The 23,932-nt window shown below is 44.1% G+C and overlaps 8 protein-coding genes across 8 annotated transcripts; 3 read left to right on the forward strand and 5 right to left on the reverse strand.

The window, feature by feature from the left end:
• Positions 1 to 4,176: 4,176 nt before the first annotated feature.
• CLUP02_07632 (uncharacterized protein) lies at positions 4,177 to 4,338 on the forward strand (the record flags this gene model as incomplete). The annotated part of the gene is made up of 1 exon (XM_049286626.1): positions 4,177 to 4,338. A coding segment is annotated over one exon (162 nt), but the record flags the coding sequence as incomplete, so codon positions are not given.
• A 3,423-nt stretch (positions 4,339 to 7,761) lies between these two features.
• CLUP02_07633 (uncharacterized protein) lies at positions 7,762 to 9,752 on the reverse strand (the record flags this gene model as incomplete). The annotated part of the gene is made up of 4 exons (XM_049286627.1): positions 7,762 to 8,465; positions 8,550 to 8,711; positions 8,773 to 9,187; positions 9,252 to 9,752. 4 exons carry the CDS (start codon positions 9,750 to 9,752, stop codon positions 7,762 to 7,764), a joined length of 1,782 nt encoding a protein of 593 aa, XP_049143770.1.
• Positions 9,753 to 12,174: 2,422 nt separating this feature from the next.
• Positions 12,175 to 15,554, forward strand: CLUP02_07634 (uncharacterized protein; the record flags this gene model as incomplete). Its single annotated transcript, XM_049286628.1, has 3 exons — positions 12,175 to 14,456; positions 14,524 to 15,051; positions 15,107 to 15,554. 3 exons carry the CDS (start codon positions 12,175 to 12,177, stop codon positions 15,552 to 15,554), a joined length of 3,258 nt encoding a protein of 1,085 aa, XP_049143771.1.
• A 406-nt stretch (positions 15,555 to 15,960) lies between these two features.
• Positions 15,961 to 16,203, reverse strand: CLUP02_07635 (uncharacterized protein; the record flags this gene model as incomplete). The annotated part of the gene is made up of 1 exon (XM_049286629.1): positions 15,961 to 16,203. The coding sequence occupies one exon, from the start codon at positions 16,201 to 16,203 to the stop codon at positions 15,961 to 15,963; it is 243 nt and encodes an 80-aa protein (XP_049143772.1).
• Positions 16,204 to 16,310: 107 nt separating this feature from the next.
• On the forward strand, positions 16,311 to 18,848 carry CLUP02_07636 (uncharacterized protein; the record flags this gene model as incomplete). Its single annotated transcript, XM_049286630.1, has 1 exon — positions 16,311 to 18,848. One exon carries the CDS (start codon positions 16,311 to 16,313, stop codon positions 18,846 to 18,848), a length of 2,538 nt encoding a protein of 845 aa, XP_049143773.1.
• Positions 18,849 to 18,989: 141 nt separating this feature from the next.
• On the reverse strand, positions 18,990 to 20,066 carry CLUP02_07637 (uncharacterized protein; the record flags this gene model as incomplete). Its single annotated transcript, XM_049286631.1, has 5 exons — positions 18,990 to 19,063; positions 19,128 to 19,320; positions 19,381 to 19,499; positions 19,561 to 19,674; positions 19,757 to 20,066. The coding sequence occupies 5 exons, from the start codon at positions 20,064 to 20,066 to the stop codon at positions 18,990 to 18,992; spliced, it is 810 nt and encodes a 269-aa protein (XP_049143774.1).
• Positions 20,067 to 20,734: 668 nt separating this feature from the next.
• CLUP02_07638 (uncharacterized protein) lies at positions 20,735 to 20,905 on the reverse strand (the record flags this gene model as incomplete). Its single annotated transcript, XM_049286632.1, has 1 exon — positions 20,735 to 20,905. One exon carries the CDS (start codon positions 20,903 to 20,905, stop codon positions 20,735 to 20,737), a length of 171 nt encoding a protein of 56 aa, XP_049143775.1.
• Positions 20,906 to 22,867: 1,962 nt separating this feature from the next.
• Positions 22,868 to 23,925, reverse strand: CLUP02_07639 (uncharacterized protein; the record flags this gene model as incomplete). The annotated part of the gene is made up of 2 exons (XM_049286633.1): positions 22,868 to 23,416; positions 23,476 to 23,925. The coding sequence occupies 2 exons, from the start codon at positions 23,923 to 23,925 to the stop codon at positions 22,868 to 22,870; spliced, it is 999 nt and encodes a 332-aa protein (XP_049143776.1).
• Positions 23,926 to 23,932: the final 7 nt, after the last annotated feature.

The following is a 23,932-nucleotide window of genomic DNA, read 5'->3' on the forward strand; positions in this document are numbered from 1 at the left end:
ATGTCTGAGGATGATAAAGGGGTCCATATAGCGCAGTCACTCCGTTGGATCATCGCTTCCACATCACAGAGGCTGTAGTAGTTAACGACGTCGCGCAAGAGTTAGACTAGTAATATCTAATCAGATTACATTCAACTCCACGGGGTATCTATTTAATAATAATAATAATAGTCTATCGGATTAAAAGTCCAATTCGACTGCGGCATATAGCCGACTGCGCAGGGGCTAATTAAGGGCCCTATTTATAATTATCGTAACTAGCTTAACTTATAGTTAAAACCTCTTTTTTATACTTACTACGTAAATATTTATATAGTTTAATTAATCTCTTCGTTAATTACGGTTTAAACTAACTACTTTATAATGAGGATACTAATACTAATTAATAATTAAATTCTATTATTATAAATTAGTAAAGTATCTCGCTATATAAAAAAGATAACTTCTTAATACTATATAAAATAAGAAATTCGTACTAATTAACCTTATAAAAATAAATAAAAAAGAGGCGATTTTTAAATACCGTACGGAATTAAGTAATCGTAACCCTTTATTACTTACGAAAAGTCGATATTTATTATATTAAATTATATTAATTAATGGAACTACTTAAGTAATTAGCCTTTTATTATTACCCCGAGTAGCTTTTTTATTAAACGACTTTTTTATAGCCGGCCCGTAATTAAAAATTAATTAATTAAATTAATAAAAAAAAATACTTACGTAACGACTACCCGCTTAATTAATTAGTATAATAAATAAACTTAATAATATAATATAAAAGAGTATTACGTAATTAAAAAAGGGGATTTTTAAACGTAAATATTCTTATTTAATAATAAAAGTAACCCTATAAGAGTTATTAAGCTAAGAGATCTATAGTATATAAAAAAGTTTATTATTACGAAGATTTTATAAACATAACCTTAAGCCCGCGATCTAAATAACTTTTTTATAGCTCTCTTAACTACCCCCTAAGTATTATTTAAGAATATAATATAAAAAACGGTTTAATAAGGGAGAAGGGGATTTAAAGGTCTTAATAATATTAAGTTAAGAATATTATAAATCTTAGAAATTAACTTAAAAAAAAAGCGGCTATTTTAAAGTAGTCCTACGACCTCCCGTTAGAGTTATTATTAACTTAAAAAAAAGCTAAAAAGACGAGGATTTAAGGAGAAAAAAAAAGAATCTTTTAGAGAGTTACTAAAAGGCTTTTTTTTATATTAGCTCTTAATATAAGATTATTAATTTTAAAAAATTAATTAAATAATAAAAGGTATTATTAATACGTAATAATTACTTAACTATAATTAAGCTACGAAAAAGACTACTTAAAAAATATAAAATAGGGTACCGAGAGGCTATAAAAAATAAGATCTTTAAAATATTTAACCTTACTACGTATGAGTAATAAATAAGTATTTTTAATAAGTCCTTAAAATCTACGATTTTATAAAAAAGAGGGCTTAACTTCGTTAACTATACTTAACGACTTATATAGTTCTTAATAGCTTATATAGCTTTTTTATAAGCTACTTAGCGTTTATTTTTAACTATTCTTATAAAATACTACCTTAAAAAAGGTAAGTTAAAAAAGGAAGCTATTTAGAGATTATAAAAAGCACGAGGCTTAAGAAGCTAAAAATATATAGGATAGTAAAAATTAGTAACTAATAAAGATCCCGAGACTAATTATTATATCTTCTTATAGTAATATAAACGTTTATTATTATTATTATAAAAAAGAACTACTAAAACCTACTTTTTTATACTAAATAAAAAAGAGGATCTTAGTAAATATAATAGCTAGCGATTTAAAAAGGTAATAATAATCGCTAAAAATAGTAAAAACGAAAATAGTAATAAAACGGTAAGAGGAAATAGGAATTTCCTAAACTTTAATAAATTCGTTAAGTAGTAAAAGTACGGATTTATTATAACTAGCGCGCGGATTAAATACATCCTTATTAAAATTAAATATACTAATAACTATTAATATAAATATAAGCTAGAGTATAACCCTTAGTAAGTTAGGGTAAAAAAGAAGGGGACGAAACCCGATTTTAAATAAAATCCTAATCCTTTATAAATAAATAAATATTAACCTAAACTATTAGGGGACGTAGATATATAGAATCGCAGATTAGCTTAATAATAAGTAAATTAACGTAGTATTAATCTATTTAACTAAGGTTTATAAAAAAAAGGGGCTATAGGGGTAACCCCTATTTTATAAGATTATAAACGACCTTAGTTACTAATTAGATAAATAGTTTATAAATATAAGCTTAGGAATTACGAAAGTAGTTAATAGATTTCTTTATGGGCGAGGGGTATTATTAGCGTAATTATAATTATAAGAGCTATACGAAATATTAATAACGATAATTATAAAGGAGGAATTCGTACTATAGAACTAGGTATAGGTCGATAGAGCGTATAATCGCTTTAACGAATTTAAAAAAAAAGGTAAACGACCTAGATTTCCTCCTTATAATTACTAACGGAAATTTATTATTATAAAAGGATATACTGGGGTAAAATATAGTACTAAAAGTACGATAATTAATAATTCTGCTTATTTTAATTTATAACTTATTATTATTACTAATACGAAATTTAACGCTAATTAGTTAATAAAAAAAGAAGTAAACGACCCGAAGTTATTAATAGTACGTAGTAACGTAGGGATTATATATAAATATTAAAAATCTAGTAATAAATACGAAGTAATTTATAGATCTTAAAAAGATCTTTTTAAAAAAGAAATTATATTCCAAGGGGAAGTATAAGGTCTTATAATAAACCCTAACGATATTTTATAATTATTATAAAAAAGTCGGAATTAGGGAATACTAGTACTATTTAGTAATTAATATCGTACTTATAAATAAAGCCTCTAATTATTATTATAAAGCGGTACGTAATTTTAATTAAAATAACTTTCTTAGTATAATTAACGTAATCCGAAACTACTTCGAGACTTATAATAAGAACTTAGAGCTCTTATCTAAGCTACGAGCGATTTTTTTTATATTTATAATTAGGATAATAGAGGGTAAATTATAAATAGAGATTTTTAAAGAGCTTATTAATCAAATTAATAAGCTAGCGAAAACCTAGTTAAATAAGGGGATAAATAAGCAGAAAGTTAGATATTTTTATATTATAATTTAGCGTATACTAAAAATAAAAATAACCCTATACTAAGTACCTAAAGATTACGAAACGCTCTACTCGAGGCTAAGATTTAGTTTTAATATTAAAATAAGAATACCGCGCTAAACTTATTTTTAAGTATATAACGGCCCTTATTAATAATATTAAGTTAATTAAATATATAATAAGAAAGGAAAAGAGGCTAGATACGGTAATCGCTAGTAAGGAGGCCTAGATTCGTTAAATAAGTAGAGATTTAACTTATAAATAAAGTAATAGAAGAGGTAATATTATATTTATAAAAAGGATAAATATTAGTTAAGTAACTATTCTAAAGAAGAGCGTATTAAATCGTATAAATAATATAAAAAGTTAAGGGTAATAAATAGTAAAACTAGCCTTTATTAATTTAACTAATTTTTTATTATATATAAGGGTAAATCTAGGGGTATAGAACCTAGCGACGGTAGTTAAAATAGCGGCTTAAAGTATATACTCCCTATAAGAGATTTAAAAAATAAGGAAGATTTTACCCCCTATATTAACGAATTAAATTATAACGAAATCGATAATATTAACTACTCTTTTTTTACCCCGTTAGTTTTTAAAAAATATACGAAGCTAAACGAATAGAGAGTAGTAAAAGCTCTTAATAAATAAGCTTTTATTTATAAATAGTAAGGGAAGGTCCCTTAGATAACGGATATAGAAGTAGCTAAAAGGGCGAATTTAATAGGGCCAAAGCCTATTCTCTTAATAATTAAGGAGAAGATGCTATTTCTCTTAATATTTAAAGAAAAAGAATATAATACTAAGTAAATCTAGGAATAGCTAGAGGGGTCCTTTTTATATTACTTAGATTTTTTAAATACTAAGCTCGTATAAGTATTTTATATAAATAAAAAGTACGGCTTAAATAATTTTTATAAAATTATCCTAAATACTAAAGTATCGTAATAATTAAGTAGAAAAAAAGGGTAATTCTAAGCGCTATAAAAGATTGCGCTAGTAATACTTAATATATTAATAGCGGGTATTATAAAAATTAGTTTCGGCCTAAGTAAGGAAATCGTCGCCCTAAGTATAGTAAAAATAGAGACGTATTTTAGAATAATGACTTTTTATATTTTACCCGTTAATACCCTATTTCTCTTATATTTAAAAAATATAGATTAACTAAGTATTATATTTAATAATACGAAGAACAGAATTTCTAATAATAAGTACTTTAAAATAGTCGAACGATAATAGGGGTATACGTTTATAAAGCTTATTAATAATACGAAGTTAATTAATTATTTAACGGAAAATAAGCTTAGAAAACTATATTAGAAATTTAAGTACCCGTCGGTTACGAAGCTATATAACCTCTTAAAATAATTAAGTAATAATAATATTAAAATAAGGGCGCTAGAGTAGTTAATAAAAGTATATTATTAATATTAAATAAATACGCAGAGCCTACGTAAATTTAAGTTTAAATTATATAATAAGCTGAATTTTAACTAGGAAATCGTTGTTAATATTTTTTATTTAAATAGTTAGCTAGTACTATATATAATTAACGTAGCTATATCCTTTTAAGTAGGGTAATTCCTCCGGGATTTATAAATAAAGATAGTATAGATAGCCCTATAAAAAAGCTAGATTAATATATACTAAGGACCGCTAAACGGTATTAAAACCGACGCTAATACTAGTTTTAAGTTAATAAAATTTAGGGACAATACGACGGCTTATAATATATAATTAAAAGTTATACTTATTAAAGCGTACTATAGTATTAAAAAGGTAAAAAGGGTATATTAATAATTAAAAAGGGCGTTTAGAATTATTAAAAAGGAAAATCCGGATTTTATTAATAACGAATGCTTCTAAATAGTATTTAAATACTATAACGATACTATGGGGCCTAACGGACTTATACTAACATTATTAATATTTAGAGTATATTTAAAAACGACCTTAGCTTTATTATTATTACTAAGTATAAGCTAACGAGCCCGAGTAATTAAAAAAGTAATATAAGTACTGCGCGAGATAAATATAAAAAAAGTAAATTAATAAGGTAATTATTATACGTAATAGGCCCGATATAGGGAGTAATTTAAATATATTACTAAATTCGGATATATAAATATAGCGCGAAATTACTTAATAATAAGCTAGGCTATATAAGTTAATTTTTATTTACGAGCGCTCTTATATAGTTACGAGAGATTATAATTAATTATTCGAAGTATTAATTATAGTAGTTAAACCGTATTATATAAATCTTAACGAGGTAATTTCTAACTTATAAAAAAAAGAAGAGTTAGGGGAAACTATATAACCCGTAGTAGAGGTATAAGAAATTATCCTTAATAAAATCGTTATAATAATATTAATAAATAATAAAGAAAAGGAAATTACTAAAAGAGTACTAATACTACTAGCGAGACGTTATAAAAAACTATAATAGTAAGCCCTAACGTAGTAATTTATTATTAGTAACGAGGTAATTAATATTTTTTATATAATAAAAAAGAAAGCCGATTTTAAGCTAGCGGTTAAACTACGTAAAAAAGGCATAATTATAACTATTAAAAAGCCGTATAAGGGATTAGATCTTATTAAAATAAATACTCTTTATAATCGAGGGGTTTATTAATTTATCCTATATAACTTAAAAAAATATATAAACCTTTATATATTTAAATTATAAATAGTTTATAAAATTAAAGGGAAAGGAATACCCTAGCTATACGAGAAATTTAGATACGTAATTTAGGGGTATAGCGATATTAAAAAGGTAACGATACTTATATAATTGCTTACTATATAGTACTATAGCTAACGATTAATAATAATATTAATAGTATTACTATAGAAAAAGGGATACGAGATTTAGAGCTATAATATTACTTAGGCCTATACCTAATTAGTTATAGGGCTTATAAAAAAAATCCTAGCCTATTTACTAAAGGAAATAGCTAGTAAGTACTTAGAAAGCATAATTATTAAAGTACTTAAGCTACTATATAGGCTCGTAGAATCGGGTACTTATTAATAAGCTACTTATTACGATTTTTATATTAATTAATTATTAATAATTACTTCTATATACGACCCGTGCTTATTAATTACGGAGTATAAAGATAACTAATTTAGGACTATTAAAATATAAATTAATAATATATTAAGCCTATTTAATATTAACTTTATAAAAAAGGAGGATAAGGAGCTTTAAAAAGCGGGTTTCGTAATAAAGCTAAAAGAGGTCTTTATAATAAATACCCCCTTAGTATTTAATAGCGGGATTCTTATAATTAAAAGGGAAACCGTCGTTTTTTAATAAAAGGGGTAAAGTAAAAAAATAAACTTTATTAATCCGAACGTAATTAATATTAAAAAGTAATATAAAGCTAAGCTCGCGCGATGGGTATATATTATAAGTATTTATTAGCCCGAGGTAACTTTTAATTATACTAGGGTAGCGTAAGCTATAAATCTAACTAAATAAAACGTTAAAGTACTTAATAAATAGCTTAAATAGTAATAAACGAATTTTAATTAAAGTCTTATTTATTACCTAATTAACTTTATAATTAGTAAGCTCTACGTCTTTATTAATAGGTTATTTACGAATAATAATAACCTTACTTCGTAATTAGGGTGTATTATTATCCTAGTTAATAAGAGTATAAGTAAGAGCGAATTTATTATATATAGTAATATAATTTATTACTTATTAACTAAAAATAAGTAAATAACGACAAGTATATTAGCGTTAAAAGTCTATAGTATAGTTAACGGTATTAATCTCTTTTATACGATTTTAATAATACTAAAGAAAATTACTAATCGAATTAGCCTTTTACTTATTTTAATAGTTATCTATACTAATTCTTACTCACTATATAAATACCTTATTAAATTAGGAACGACGAAAAAAAAGAGGCTTATAATTAATATTATAGCTCTTAAGTAATCGTACGAAAAGCACGAGATATTTAAGATCCGTTAGATTAATACTAAAAATAACCTCGTAGACGCTTTTATAAAAGTAGTACTAAATAAGGGATTAAAATAATTCGTAAGTAATAGAAAAGTTATTATATAAATAGAGGAATAGGTTATATAAAAAGAGTAGAGAAAAGAGGGAAAAGGAGATAACTTAGTAAACGGGCCTAAAGTTAAATTATATTTCTAATTATAATAATTAAATTAATAAAAGAAAGAGAAAGTTAGTATTAAATTAAAAGTCTAATTTAACCGCGGTATATAGCTAACTACGTAAGGGCTAATTAGGGGCCCTATTTATAATTATCGTAGCTAACTTAACTTATAATTAGAACCTCCTTTTTATACTTATTACGTAGATATTTATATAGTTTAATTAATCTCTTTATTAACTACGGTTCGAACTAACTACCCTGTAATAGGGATACTAACATAGTTATATATGCTGCCGTATCTATAACTCTTAGTTCTATACTAAACTCCTAGGAATGTGATCGTTCCGATAATAAAACCTACGAGAGCGATGACGATCCTGCTTTTCTCTAACCGGCCTACCATCGAAGCAAGCAAGAGAGAGCTCATCGGCACTAACAGCCACTATCTAAACGAATTGTTAGTGACTATGAGCGGCACCGATGGCGCCAACATCAACAAGACGGGACCTATCCACCACTTTTCCTCCTTGGACCATATCCAAATCGCCCTCCAGATGCCATATGTGGCAGGCGAGTCTGCCAACTCTAACTGAATTCTTCCGCCCTTTAGGCTTTTGTTGATTTCTTCCGAAAGCTGGTCGTGAGAGAGCTCGTCCGGGTCGGTCTCCTGCAGCTCCTTGCGTATGGCTCCCGACAGCTCCAAGACGCCCTTATAGCCCCTCGGCACGTCGTACCGCCGACGCATCCTCATCGTCAATCGCGCCTTTAACCACATGTAAGCAAGACTCAACGTCCACAGCACGAGCAAGAGGACGAGAATGTAAAGTTGCAGGTAGGAGAAGCCCCATTGGTAGCTCTCTCGCCCGGCATCGGCGCCGAGTCCGTGATCGCTCATTGGCTGGCAACTCCCGTACGCCTTCATGTATTCCTTGGAGTAGGTCTCGTTCCCGGCAGTGTACGTCAAGTTCTTTTCGTCTTGGAAGGGCATCAAGCCCGTGCGAGGATCTGTCCAGTTCCAACCGTACAGCAGGTTCCTGTATGAAGGAAGACCGGAAGCCGATATGTTGAGGGCCGGAGCTGGCATAGTCTCGTTCATCCAAGTGGTGCTCTCGTTTTTCAACCCGTAGAATCCGTACTCTTGTACATCTGCCAAAAGGGAACATATTAGCATCGCAAGGTCCTGCGGATCGTCGACACTTCGTTTTATTATTGCGAGACAACTATACGTACAGTTTGAAACGTTTCGATGCAACGAACATCTCTGGGTTTTTGGTGTAGACTCGTCAAAGTTCCACCAGGTAGTAGAGTAGTCAGAGTAGCTCTTATCATCCTCTATACAACCGAGAAGGCGTGCCCATGAGCTTGCACCACTGTAAGTGTTGGAACTAGAGTCTTGTCTAAAGTCAGCGCGAGCTCAGCGTTCACGGGAAGGCCCCCTGAGAAAAACACTCACGACCAGGGAAAGTGAGGGTGGTGTTGCCCTCCATACCGATCCTCCAGCCATCGTGGATTACATATCCAACGACCTCGAAGCCATCAAAGGGTATCAACATGCCGTTGGAACCCTGAACATATGCGTCATTGTTCGCTACGTAGCCCGTCATTGCACTGCCCAGGGTAGGGAAGCATAGGATGAAGATGGTGACCAAGGCCATGATAACCATCATTAGTTTGGATCTGAGCCCTCGTGAACGAGCAAAGTCTCGTATCATGTGCCACGTTGACCAAAAGTTTGGTTGGTCCTGGAGGAATATGTTGCGGAAAAAGTCGTACGTCACGGGCTTCACTTGTATTGAGGTCGTCGTGTAGTCGGCAAAAACTCTCCAAGTGATCCACGTCAGCAGAGCCTGCCCTCCTCGACCGAAGATCTGCGAGTGGCTGGTCAGTCGACGAACAAAAGGCACATGCATTTTGAGTTATCCGTCATCTTACCACATCCCAAGCGACGTCAATCACTTTGGCATCCGCAAAGGAAAACCTGCCCCATGCCAGGGTGATCTGAAAGAATCCAGAGGAAGACCAAAGGTTATACTGGTTCATCTCCACGTCGAAACTGCCGTCCGGTTTACAGGCGGAGTCGCCATATAGCTCTGCGTTGCTGATGAACGCCAGCACGGTGCAGAGTCCTCCGATCCACGTCAGAGCCAATATCCATGCTAGGACCGCGTACCAGTGGACAGCTCGAATGTCTCGAAACGCAGAAACGAAAGCCTCTATCCACTGCCTGCGATCCCATAGTCGCTGGCGAAAATCTTCCCATGTAGTCAGCGACGCCTTCTTCCATTGCCTCCTATCCCACAACCGCTGCCGAAACTTGGTCAACTTGAATTGCGTGGCTTCCTTGAGTGGTTTTCTGTCTTCGACAAGCAGCGGGGCGAATGATCTCGTTGATGTTGATAAGGCATCTTCTCCGTTCTCTTTTGGCGAGTCCATGGTTGTCGGCTTTCGTATGCGTTCTGGAGCGACATATGCGGTCGTGGCTTGGTCCAGTGCTCAAGGCATTGCGTACAGACGGTCAAGAAGCACTGGATAGCTCGTTCGATAATTGAAATTCTACAAATGCGGCGTCATCGGGTTTATCAGAGATCTCACATCCGGTCAACCTGCACCACGCCGTGCAGCCTGATGGAGTGTGACAGGGATTGGGGTCGGCCGCCAGCCTGCCTCGCTGTCAGCATGATTGATGTCATTTCGGCTGCTTCTAACACTGCCACAGGAGCTGCCTGGCTGCAGAAGAGACATTCCTGGGCAAGCGCGTAGTGTTGATGCCAGGGAACATGCAGTTAGATGCGCCGCGCTAATGGCGTTCTCGCGTTGAGTCGTCGAGCACCGAGGGAAGTTGTCGATCTTGAGGTTTCAACCACTCCGCCGCTGTGTTGCTGCCCTGCATGATCTCTACCACGTCCCAGAGTCCGATATTTGCTGCCAGCTTGCTAGGTTCAGTATTATTCAGCCATGGTGGCGTGCGTTTTGGGACTTTGGTATGCGGCACAGCGCCACCACATTTGGGACGGGAGTGGGCATCGTACTATGACGCCACTGTCTATACGTGTAAGACACTTCGATGCTATTCATATTTGAAAGATCTGATTTGAGAGCCTTCAATTGAGACCGTTGTATCGAAAATGACGAACATAGATCCGTACATGTACAGGTAGTGTGAGTAAGTATTTGAGGCCAGAGTCCGCATATGGTCGCTTCATGTTAGTTGCTTACCGGGCCTCTTCGGAAGAGAAGCTTATTTCCGGGAGCGCTGAACCAGCACTGCAATAGTTGGGGGTACATGCCATGGTGCGATTCATAAGCGATCGCCGTCCCAGCACTTGCAGGATTCCAATCCTGGTCCCATTTCACGCAGGCAGCAACTCAATTTCGGGAGAGAAAGCTGGAAATAGCATCAACATTGCGCAAATTGATTGGTATTGACACGGGAACCAAGAGAAACCCAACTGATGGAGCCAGACTTTCTGTTTTCTCATTCCCTTTAGAATGAACTTGATTCTAATGTAGTTGTTGCATCAGTCCAGCCAGGCTTGGCCGACTTGAACGCACGGCCGCACTGGTCCCAGCAACGATCTTGATGGATGAAGGAGAGAGAATAATCAACAGGAAATGCGAACAGTCCACGCAAGTAGTTGAGTGTCTGGTTCGATAGACAAGCCCACCCGTCTCGTTGAAGTCTTTATGTCTTCCGGCTCTTGTCTTCGATGGCTTGAGCACTATGACCAAGTCAATCAGCAGAGTCCACACAACCTCACAGAACATGAATGCTAAACAGCATCAGAGAAATTCTCCAAGTCATCGGGCAAGAGGCGCCTAAATTATTCATCCGACATTGACTTGCCGCGCGTGCTTCTCATATTCTACTACTATGAGGATATGCTTGAAGCGCCCGAGATGGTTACTCGGCAAGCCAATTTTTGTTGCAGCACTGAGAATCCGACGCCAGACATTCGGCGACCCCACGTGGCTTCTTACCTTAATCCATTGAAGCTTAGACTGCTCGTCCCACTCGATTACCAACCTGATGGATCGAGATGACACTCGTTGACCGCACAAGCTAGGACATTTCAAAGTCCCCGGTTGCCGTGCCGCACTGATTCTCCTTGAACCTTGACGGGCAGGCTTGACAGAGAAAGCCAACATCTTTGCGAACTATTTGCTGCGGCCACCGTTCGTGGCGTGCGCAAAATCGTTACTCAGGGGGTTTGCGGCTGAGAGGCTTGGCCGCCACATGTCGTTGTGCGACCAACCAAACGTCGATCTGATCGGCCGGCGCCTTTGACAACCCACGCGATGTTGAGCCACAGTACCGACTATTTGGTTATGTTCCGGCCGCTAACGAAGTAAGGGGACTAGTGCTCGCGGCAATAGCGAAAGACGATACCCTTTCCTGAATCACTGAAGAACTACCCCCTGACTACTGCATGAGATGGTGTCTCTTGTCGTTCGATTGAGCCTCGCCTGGAAACTTAGAGTCCTCGCTTAGACCCAAACGAGATGGTCCCCCGATGCGGCTGTCAACGTCGACTTATCGCGGTGTTAGACGATGGTCTTTTACCAAGGCAAGTCTGACTCGAAATTTCGGCAGGTCGAAGGATGGGAATTCTTCGTGAAAGGCGAATTGCCATATAATCCAGAAATCGTCGTCCTCAGCTTCCGGATTCGACTCTTGTCCTTCAACCAACTCCTCTCTGCCATTCACTCTTTCATGGCTTGAGTTGCTTCTGTTTCTGTCTCTTATCACTTTGGATTATCACCAGCTATACCTAGCTGACCACACTCGTTCCTCTTTCAGGATTATTTTCATCACTACAGACTTTTGATCTAAATCATCCCTCACACTCGTTTCATCATGAAGTGGTCTCTTACCCTTCCCCTGCTTGGGTTATCCGGTGCCCTCGCACACCCAGGCCAGCGCAATTATCTCAACCGAAGGAACGAGACTTTTGTCTCGGGCCAGTCTGGCAACTCCCTTACCCGGACTGCATCTGTGTCTGTGCCCCTCAGCACCGGTGTGACTTTCCACCCTCCGGCCAACTCAACCCGCACACTCACGTTGGCCACCGGCACGGCATCTGCCTCTGGTGATGTTGTTGCCGCAACGGCCGCTTCCTCCAGCACGGAGTACGAGTTTCCGACCTCGAAGCTCGGCCCCATCGCGACTTTGAAGCCTGCCATCCCAGACAACCACGATCTCAACGATGTCAACAACCTCACTCCTCAGCCTAGCGGCGCTGGTGCTCCGATCCACTACGCGCAAGATGCCGGCTCGAATGGAGGTGGCATCTATGCTGTTGCTACCCCCAAGTGGACTGCTCCGTCCATCGTTCTCGACCACTCTGGTCTCGTCACCGACGTCAAGCTCTCGGGCCAAGGCAACTTGGTCATGACCTTTGGTGACAAGAATGCTTTTGACCACAGCGCGTCCAACTGGAAGGCAGACAACATCATCTTCGTCACTTACACGCCTGAGTGCGGTGACTACGATCTGGGCCAGAGATGCTACTTCCAGGCCAACTCTGTTACCTTTGACCGCAACTCCCTCTCCGCCACTGCTGCAGGACAGGCTAAGGACATTGGTGATGTCACCAAGGATATCAATGTTGTGTGGGGAAACTATGGCAGCCAGAACGTCAACTACGGCAACCCTGCAGCTACCGCTGAACCCACCGCAACTGAGACTGACGTGACTCCGGCGTACTCCGTTGCTCCTACCATGACGGCTGCTTGTGTAGCTCCCGTGGATGAGAAGTACGGCCTCCCAACGGCGTGCTTAGGACCCTACTTCGACGATGACCTCGACACAGAGCTCGGCTACTTCGAGTCTGATGTCTTCAGCTTCAACGAGACCCTTTCCGAGGTTGACATCGATGGTGAGCTGACCGACTCGACCCTCGCCAGACGTATTACCGTTTTCAAGGACATCGGTAACGGCTTCAAGAAGATCGGCCCGGCGATTAAGAGCGGCGTCGTCAATCTCGGCAACAAGATCGAGACCGGAGCCAAGGCCGCCAAGAACAACGTCGTCAAGACGGGCGAAAAGGTTGTCAAGGTTGGCGCCAAGGTCGTCGAGGTCGCTAAGACAGTTGTCGAGGTTGGTGGCAACATCCTCACGGGCAAGCCCAACCGCTTCGAGAAGGACTTTGACAAGCTCCTCCTCCCCTGGCCTGCCAAGGAGTGCAAGGAGGCCGAGAACGACAAGGACAAGAAGGAGAAGCTCAAGAACGCGTGCAAGCCTAAGAAGCAGGATAAGGACAAGGACAGCGAGGCCAAGGCCGTCAAGACCCCTTGGGGTGACGACGCTCTCCTGCTCAAGTCGTTTGGCACCATTCCCTCGCCCAAGGACCTGCGTCCCAAGGGATCCAAGAAGCAGACTACAGTCACCAAGGGTAACTTCATCAACCTCTACTGTGTCAAGTGCGGCCTCTCCGGATCCCTCAAGACGAAGGGCAACATCACCATCGAGAACATCAAGGGTATCACCGATGGCTACATCGAGAGCGACATCGATATCTCAGTCGGTCTCGGCATCGGTATCTACGCTCAGTACTACCAGGAGCACAAGTTCCGCAACAACCTGTACGACATCCCCCTCTCGCCCTTCACCCTCGGCTTCGTCACTGTCGGCCCCATGCTTTCCATCGGTACCGAGGTCAAGTTCAGTCTCAACATGACCGGCACCGCCGTTGCTCGCGCCGACGTCAGCATCGCCAAAGCGAAGTTTGTCTACGACTGGAAGAAGGGCGGCTCCAAGTCCATTGGCTTTAAGCCCGAGTTTAAGCCCAGCTTCGAGGCCGAGGGCCAGGTTGAGATCGCCGCCCAGTTCGGCATCCCCGTCGGCCTCGAATTTGGCGTCACCACCTTCAGCGGATGCACCAGGTGCAAGGGCTCCATTGGTATCGAGACCATGCCATCCATCAAGGCCGCTGCAGCCATTGCTGTCCAAGCCAAGTGGAATAACGGCACCGACGGTATTGAGGCTGGACTGAAGCCACTCAACAACTGCAGTGGCATCAGCACTACACTCAGTGTTCGCAATGATGTCACGGGCAAATTCAAGGGCTTCGGGCTCCTCGACAAGGACTGGCCCGTCCACGAGACCAAGGACTACATCATTGCGTCGTACTGCATTGGGTAAGTGAAGATGTTCATCATAATCCTTGAGACACCTAGAGCAAGTACCATGCTAACAATTGAACAGCAACAAGACGGATGGTACAAGCAAGGGCAAGCTCGGCCTCCACGATGACAAGCGCTCCCTACCTTCCACTCCCTACAACAGATATGAGTACCGTCGCGACGCAAATAACGTCTCCGTCCCCACGAACTCCACCACCAACTCGACCCAGCTTGCCGACCTGACCAAGTACGTCGTCGAGGAGATTGAGTACCTCGGCTTCAACGGCACCGACCTCGCCGCCATTCCCTACGACCTCGATGAGGCGGCCTTTGACGGATACTGGTTCAGCACCCTCGCCCTCGAGAGCGACAACAGCTACGTTCTCGCCGCCTGCAGCGACGGCAACGTCTACCTCCAGAAGAACACGACCCAGAACGAGCTCCCCTACTACATCACCTGCAACACCCTCTGGGCCGGCTACGGAGAGGCCGCTCTCTCCACGCCGACTGGCGAGGTGCTGCACTACTACAACAACACCATGGACAAGCTCGGCGTCAGCCGTCTCCGCTCCGGAGACGAGGCCAATCTCCCCGGAACCTCAGTCTATGTGTAAGTTTCCTTGAGTCGGCAGTTTTAATCCTTCAAGTTCTAACGCGTACACTAGCGCACTCACCCCCTTCTACTACGACGACAATGACAGCACCGCCAGCATCCTTGCCGCCATCGATCCCGAAGACAACATCTTCTTCCCCGCCGTCTGCACCTACAAGGGCGACCAGACGGCCAAGATCTATCTCGTCGGCGAAGACGTCGATGCGGGCCTCGAGATGCTCAAGTCCCCGGACCTCACCTACACCGTCACCAACGGTGAGGTTGACGAGTGCTACCTCCTCTTCCTCGGCATTACCAACCGTGAGCTCGGCCAGTGGGCCGACTACGGCGACGACGTCTCGGACGCTTACGACAGCGACCCGCTCGACGTCGAGTTCGATGACACGCTCTTTGACGCCGATGGAGACTTGTTGTTGCCTTCTGATGAGCTGCTTGCTTACCAGGATGATGTCAACTACGACGTCTTTGATGAGTCGTTGGATGACATTACTTGGGAGTAAGGAGTTGACGCAACTCACTCTGCACTTGGCTCTGACATAGGTGAAGCCACGCGTGGTTCTTCATCAGAGCAAAAAGAAAAAAAATTAGAAACACTACTTTAACTTAATACATAATAGAGATCATTTTGATTTTGATTACAGGGGATCATTTCTTCTAGCAACGATATGTCTCATACTTTGTAGTCAATGAGGCCAAAAACATCAAGATGAAGGACTTTCATCATTCCGTCCAAGTGACGTCTCATCCCCGAGGGTCACGAAATGAGCCTTCTTTGGGCAAGTTTCGGGCCATACCTAGACCAGACAAAGGCTGAGCGTCACCATGCTCGACTGCCTTTGTGAGAAAGAGTCTTTTCATCATGAGCAATGATCCCAGACAGAGCTAGAGGTTGAGTCCCGACAAGACTCAAGTTTCATGCTGATTGAACAAGGCATTGTTCTGACAGTGATGCGTTGCACGTCTTATACCAACAGCATGCCAACAAAACACTTGGTCCGCGCGGCCACTTGGGCATCGTTCTTTTTTCTGAGGCATGGGTGCAATAGAATAATCTTTCTTTGACCACTGAGGACTTTCCAGACAAAGACACGCAAACAAACAATACAAGGACAGGAATCGGTGTCGACAATGCCTTGTGTTGGCATCCATTCAGGCTACCGGCTATATCTTCAGTCAACGTCGAATCCAACGTGTCTTACTCTGTAGCAATACCTATCAGAATCAAAAAGTAGAAACTGAACTGTAAAAGAATCATCATGGATAGCTCAAGCGAAGATCACTCTCATGACGAGCACAACTCCTTTAGTGAGTACACCGGCAGTGAAGATCAGTCCTCCAGTGAGAACCACTCCATCGACGAACATCAATCCGCCGAGGAGGACCAGCCTATCAATTACGATCATCATATCGAGGAAGGCTGCCCTGCGGAGGAAACACCCAGTGAGCTCCAGGTCCAAAAACACTCCTTCTTCCAAAGGCCAGCAGACATCTTATTCGGACCGTTCAGGAACGCCGTCTCTAACCACGCGATCTCCCTCTGGGACACTCTGCCACAATTCCCTCGGCCGCTACCGCCACTCCCTCCAACCGACGCCGAATCGAACCCAACGACAAATGTCGAAGTCCTACTCGAAGATCTGCTAGCGCAAAAATCTATACAAGACGTCGAGGACCTCTGCGAAGAGAACCCTACACTCCGCAAGGTCTTCAAAGACAACATGGTACAGATTCTTCGGAAACACATTGCCCCAGAAGCCTGGTCCGATGCCATCTGCTGCGTCGATCGCCGCCTGAAACATCCGGGCAAGACGGCCAGAAGCGCGTTTGACGAAGACTACGCCAACGGCACCGTGGCGGACTGGCCTCCGCCCCCGGAAGGTGTTGTAGGATCTATCTCTGGCAGAGCCAGACTGACCATCTCCTATTATCTTCGAGCATTCGCAAGCGCCGGCCCCCAAATGAGTAAGTCTCCGTGTACACAACGCGGACAATGGGACCTAACCGGCCTCTGCCAACTCGTCAAGACCATGGACCAGCTCCTAGACAGGGTCTCACAGGCTCAAAAGGTCTACGCCTCCTTTGAAGAGTGGGAAGAAAGCTGGCAGGACCGCCGCCCCGACGAACTCCCCGACGAGCGATGGGGCCCCGACATCACGACGCTCAAGCCCAAATTCTCCGCCCTGTGCAGGGATGACGGCACCGAAAACCCCAACAACCTGATCTACGCCTTTGAACGGCACACGGCCCACGACGAGGAACGAGGGCCCGTATCGGAGGGCGTCCTGATGACCAAGACGAACCGCGCAAAGCTCCAGCGCGCCTTCTTCCGGCTCGAGTTCATCCGGCGAGCGTACTACCAACAGCCCTTTTACCCCCGCGGCGCAGAATGGCAATCACGCAACGATACGATGGCGGAAGGCGTGGTCCGCGGCCCCGCGGGCGAAACCTACGAAGCCCGTCTCGCGCGCGCCGAGCAAATCTTCAAGCGCTGGGACAGCAAGGACGAGTTCGTCGAGGTCGTTTGCGCCTTCAAGGCCACGCTGAATGAGTACGCCATCCCCGTGAGCGATCTCCTCCGAGCCTTTAGCGATACCATCGAACGGTACCTCGAGACGGATGAGGTCCGCCGCGCCGAAGCGGCGTGTAGGAAGAGGCACCAAGAGACCGTCTGGAACGGCGACGCCGTCGGCCTCCAGTGGGAATGGAACCCCTACGATCTTCGCCAACCATTCCTCCCCGCGTGGGACATCCCGCACTCAAACGACTTCTTTACCCTCCGTGCGCAGCTTCTCGACGACCGCGCTGACCTGGGTAGGCAGATGGACGAGTGTCTCCCCGCGCCCCTCGCGCGCGCCGAGTTCGACGCGTGGCACGCCACGATATATCGTTCTGAACGCATCCGCTTCGCACCGCGGAACAAGCGTGAGAGGGAGGATCCCTCGAAGCGGAAGCCCGCGGCAGAAGCGCAGCCCATGCATGCAATGTCACGGTTCTTGACCGTCATGTGCAGCCTGCCTTTATCGTTCATGGGGGAGTTCTTGGCTATGGAGTCGCACACGCAGGCCCGCTTCCTCAAGTCGGCGTACTGGGCCGTCGCCCGCGTCAGGGCCTCGAGGTGTCCGTCGTTTCTGTCTGGCGAGATGCGTGCCTGGTGCAGTAACCCCAACGTCGTGTACGACAGAGACGGCAACCCGGTCCTGGGACCGCGCCCCCGTCTACTCCCCGAGATGTCCGTCCGCGCCGCCTCCATGGCCTGCGTGTCCAATACGTACGAGTTCATCGAGAACAACTGCGTCGGATGGCGGTTGCCCTCACACCCGGAGTCACAAGGCGGCTGGTGGAAGTGGAAGTGGGATGACGACCGCCTCCCAGCCAAGGTCTGGAATGGCCTACACTGGCAGATGTCCTTCTTTTCGACCAAGATCAACAACGTCTTCCGCATGGACGACGTGAAGTGGGCGCAGGTCTGGCGTTCCAGTCGCGAGTTTGAGCGGCAGGTCTGGACGGGCCGGATGATGGACCGGGAGGTGTGGGAAGGGTACGGCGACCCCGGCCGCGTGGATGGGAACGACTGCTATTGTCGCTGGGGGTCCGGTGGATGCGGTATCTGTGTGCCGCTGCCCGAGGTTGAGCTGCCGGAATGGGAACTGATGACGCCGGCTGAGGTGCTGGAGGAATCCCATGTTTCGCAGTTTATGCGGCAGCCTTGGAGCAAGCTCCCCAATCTACAGCCAGCTGTGAAGGACGTTTTAGGGAGAGCCGTTCATCGTGTCGAATATGAGGAGGCTACCTAGTTCAGTGCGAGAGTCTGTGAATGGGCATCTGAGAAACTTCACTTCATGTTTTGGTATGCTTGATAAAACCCAGTCTGAGTGAAAAATGTGTAGGTTTTTGAAATGAAATGCCTAAGATGCTGGTGCTAATTGTTCTGCTTTTTAAAAGATCTCTCTGTCGTCGTACGCCCTGACGCTCTCCAAGTAGTTCTTGACCTGGTTATAATCCTTGCACACTGGAGCATATTGTTAGCTTTCGACTGCTCTGCTTGATCTCAATCATGATGTGCGGTGACTTACCATGCTTCGAGTCCCAACCGTCGGAACCACCATTGTGATCCGGGAAGGTCGTCTCGAGACCCTCAAGAGCCATGTCGGCGCTGCACATGATGGTCTGTCTAAGGTAGGAGAAGCAGTGAATCATGTGCCAGTGATGGTCGTCGGGAATCTCGTGGCCGGACTTGATACCAGAGTAAGTCTGGACGACAGCGAACTGGATGGAATGTTAGTAAACATTTACAAGAAGAGGGTAGGTCTGAATGATAGAGCGTACCAAGCAGTGCAGCTGATGGGTGATGGAAGTGGTGAAGACGGTCTTCTCGGGCCAGACGATGGGGGTCGGCAGGTCGTGGTACTTGTGCGTGTCATTCACCCACTGGAAGCCCATGCCATCTGTTGTGTTCGTGTCAGCGAATTGCAACCCTCTTACTGTTGTAGAGACTGAGTTACTTACAAGGCATCAACTCGTTCCAGTTGTTCAACGTCTCATCCGTGAAGAATTTTGACGTGTCGTTGGGCGCGTACTTGCCCTCGTAATCCGGCGTGAACGTCTTGATCTGCTGGGAGACTACACATTCATCAAGTCAGCAACCCGGATTTCCTCATTCTCGTCGTCTCACTATCTTGGCGACGAAAAGGAATAAACTCACAATGCCCGCTGACACCAGTCAAGTCCCCACCAAAGTCCCACGTATTCACCGGCGGCTTCTGCATCTGCTCCCTCACCAGCAGGCCCAGGATCACAACCAGCAGTATCGTGTCGACAAACCACCGCGACGAGTTGAGCATCGCCAGGCACCTGTTCTTCCTCCTCGCCGGCTGGTCGTGGTAGTCCTTGGCCATGCAGCGGCGGCACGCCTTGTCGTCGGTGCCGAGGAGCGACTCCTCGACCTCGGTGCTGCTCCGGTCATCGTGGTCCTCGAACTTGATGTTGGCGTACTTTGCGTCCGACATGTCCATCTTGGGCGAGTTGTCTCTGTTTTCTCGAATGAGTGTCTTTCTTATGTGTAGTGAAATAGACAAAGCGGATCAACCGGCGGCAAGCAAGTCAATGAAAGAGAGAATTATCGAATCGAATTAGAAAGACTGAAGTTCCTGCAAAAAAGCACTGGATGCTAGAGACAATGCGCCAGCGCCAAGGAGAGAAGAAGACGTAAGAAGAGGAGGCAAAACCCAAAAAGAGGTGCGAAGGCTCTTCCATACGGGCCATATCGTTCTTTTGTTCAATCTTGCCCCCATCCATTTCCCCTGTTTCTCCTTCATCCTCGCCTACAATAACCGCCCTCGGTTCGTTACGCCGTCCTGTTTTCGGTTCCCCGTCGTCTCATGTCCAGATACCACCAGAGTCTGAGGCTGAAGTTTCAGGACAGGGGTCGTCGATGTTCCCCCCCAACAAGCCGTCAAGCCCCAGACTCTCTTTCCAGTCCTAATTGTTAATCGTTAGTGCATCTTTTTCAGCACAACAGAGTCAGTAATAGTGAGAATAGCGTGTGACTAAGCAGGACAACGCCTGTTTCAGCGATCCTAAAGCCGCCAGGCGGCCCCCGTAGTTCACACATTATTCGAGTCCCCCTCCCCGGACGGAGGCCCTGCAGTGTTTCCAGTCGTGTTTTGAATTCCGTCCAAAGTCACATTCTGAGGCGCGCCATTCGTCGATCCTTCGTCTCTAGTTGCCGTCTTATCCCTTCCCTTGGTTCTCTGGCCTTTTTCTTTGCTTGTAGGTAGGACGAAAGTTGCTTCGCTTTCTGCTGCTGTATTGCATTCTCTGTGGTGGGTGATGCAATGTAAACCCAATTCATTAATGGATTCTCTCAGCCGCTTGAATTAGCCTCTTCTTCTGCGTCTACTTTCCGTCTTCCCGCCCCGATACCTCATTGTTGCATGAACCTATCTCATGTTTAAGAAAGCAATGGTTTAAGTGACAGTTGCTTATGTGAGATTTGGTTTAGCATATCTAATTTTGTGATGTTGTAAATTCGTTGTGCTTCCCGGAGGTGATCTACACCGAGTATGATCAAGCTTGTTGCCAAGCCGCACATCATGTCGAGACGCAAGCCGAAGCGACGCTCTGCTTAGCCATGTCCCTTTAGATTCGCGCCCTGGTATTCGATAACTCCAGAAAATCAAAACAGCTCAGTCAGAGGGATATAATAAGGCCTAGATTGAATGTCTTTGAAGCTGGTTCTTCAACTTCCTTGCTGCAATTCGCATCTCGAGTCCACCAAGGACCCACACTTGGGAGGCAAATCTTCACTGCGATTCTAACCCATCCCAAGCGGACCTACGTAGCCTTGCTATTCAATGCAAGGTTAATATTCCGTGCGAATCTTGTCTCCCCTTTTGGCACTTACTGCGTTTGTGACTTATTACATGTAGCTCATGCAGGCATTGCAATAATTCGAATTGCACTGCGATTTCGACCCATCTTAAGAGGCTCAAGACAGTTTGAAGGCGTGACACACTCTCCAAAAAAGAGTCAAATGTAAGCAGCGAGAATTCGTAAAGGACCAAACCAGGCTATGGGCTGTACTATACAACCCACAAGTCTGCAACGCGGTCTGCACTGCATTCTTAACCCATCGCAAAGAGTCAAAGTCGAAGAAAACAAGTCATCACTGTGAGTTTTTTGATGCCAAACGACACGAATACCTGCAAGGAGAACAACATTGTGCAGTGTCTACCTACTTCACTCCCCGTCCTTACAAGTGAATCAAAAGCAGATGTAACCCCCCATCCTCACTGTCCGGTCTCCGCGCTTTCTGGTGAGTTCTGCTATCGCGGAGAAGGCCGATCATTCACATTTCGGAGAATCTACGTGCCACAACGCCCTTCTGCCCCAGATCGCTTCATCAAGTTCTTTGCATCAACCATAATACACGTCTTGAGTTCGACTCCAGAGCAAATCCGGCGACAATGTCAAATTTCTCACCAGACTTCCCGCGCTGCAATAAACATCGCTGCCCGTTTCGTTACTTACTTACAGGCTGGACAAACCCAAGATCTACTTTTGTTTCTTCCTCATTTGGCCCGGCTACTAGATTGTCGCCATCATTTATGACCTCCAAATCAGCCATATAGCTAGTGCGGGACGCCTCAGCCTTGATTCTGCCACGACTCTCCTGAAAGTGGAGAATCTCACCCGGGGACGGAGGCGGGGGAAAAGTGGAGACGTACGGAAGCGTCCGTGACAGGCAATTGGGGAGGTATCTGCCGGGCGTGTCTTTAATAGCTGCAAGCCGAAAACAGTCAACATTCTCCCTCCATCGGCAACAAAAACTCCCAGCGCGGCCGTAATTCGGAGGTGATACCGCAAAGCGGTGGGTGGCAGAAATACAACGCTCAACGCCGGATGCAATCGCATCCAGAGACGCTGGTTGCTACCTACCCCATTCGTCTCGCTGGAGAGCAATGATCTCGGTTTCGGTTTTGCAACGCTGAGAAGGGGGGTTCCAAACCAATTACATCTTTCATCCGTCTACATCAACAAATCTCAGGAAAACAAGGTGTTCAGATATCGTGGCGCCATGCGGCTCACGCTATGTATATTGAACAAAGGGTAAGAGACTCTATTAGTCTTCTTCTCACATCCATCCGATACTACTATGTACGTCATGCCGTCATTCAGATCGTAAAAGTCTCCTTCCATTGGCTCCAGCCGAAGCCAAAGGCCAAAAACCACCGCCGAAAAAAGGGGGTAAATAGAAATTAAGCTGTAAAAGAAAAAAAAAAAAGTTCTCCCTCCACAATGGAGAAAGGGGGTATCAAGTAGTCTTAACAGGGTTATATCCTCTAAACATTTCGCAAGGAAGATAGTTATTTTCGATAAAGGGCGTAGCGGCCTGAAAGCCAGCCACGTCGGAGAAGGAAGCATCGGTTTGGAACGGTCCAAGATTCGACTTGAGCGTCCCGCGTACGGGAACAGGCTCAAAGGCTCCGGTGGTGACGGAGGTGTTGAAGAGGCGGATCTGCTGATCGCAGGTCGAGCCGTTGGCGAAGATGGGCTGGTTGATGATGGTATCGAACATGGCCAGCGTGTAAGGCGGGGCCTTGCCACCGCACGATAACTTCTTCATCTCGAGGGACATGTACTTGTCGCCGGCGGTACCGTTGAATGAAGTGCCGCCTCCAGCGGTAGCCGAGTATGCATTGCATTCGGGGGTAAAGGTGGCGGCGTGGACTTCGGTGCCGTACGCTTGGGAGCCGGTGACGGCAGCGGGGTTGGAGGCCGAAATCAGTTGCTCGGGAGCCCATCGGAACGATGATTTGCCGTCGCCTAGGAGGTCCAGAAAGGGGAACTCAAAGCCAGATTTCTGTTTTCCGATGTTAGTAAAGTTTCTCCAGGTGGAAACGTGCTGCAAGCAGGACTTACACTAAAGTCGGGAATTCCAAAGTCCTGAAAACGAATATCGTGATCGTGACCAGCCTGGACGACAACGGGATACATGTCGGCTGGGAAGTTTGGCATGAGAGCCCTGTATGCGCCCTCGAGAATGCCATACTGCTGCGGAATGATTTGGCGCGCAGTCGTCATGGGGATCGGGATGATGACCATGGTGACGTTCAAGAGACCGGTGGCGTTATTCGGGTACTGACTGAAGATGGGGTTCGGCTGGTCGACATTGGTGCAAGTGAGCGGAGTAGCCTGGGCGGCAGTTGTCTGCATCTGGATCCCAAAGATGACCAACAAGACCGCAATGGACGCCTGAACGAGGTAGTTGGAGAGCGGCATGTTGAGCCAAGAAGATAGATTATCGCGTGAAGGAAGAGAGATCTTCTTCAGATCTGGGCAAGGCCAGAGGAAAGGGAGGATGGTGACCATCTTTTAA

Source organism: Colletotrichum lupini, chromosome 4 (genome assembly GCF_023278565.1).
Source record: "Colletotrichum lupini chromosome 4, complete sequence".
Taxonomy (NCBI): Eukaryota; Fungi; Ascomycota; class Sordariomycetes; order Glomerellales; family Glomerellaceae; genus Colletotrichum; species Colletotrichum lupini.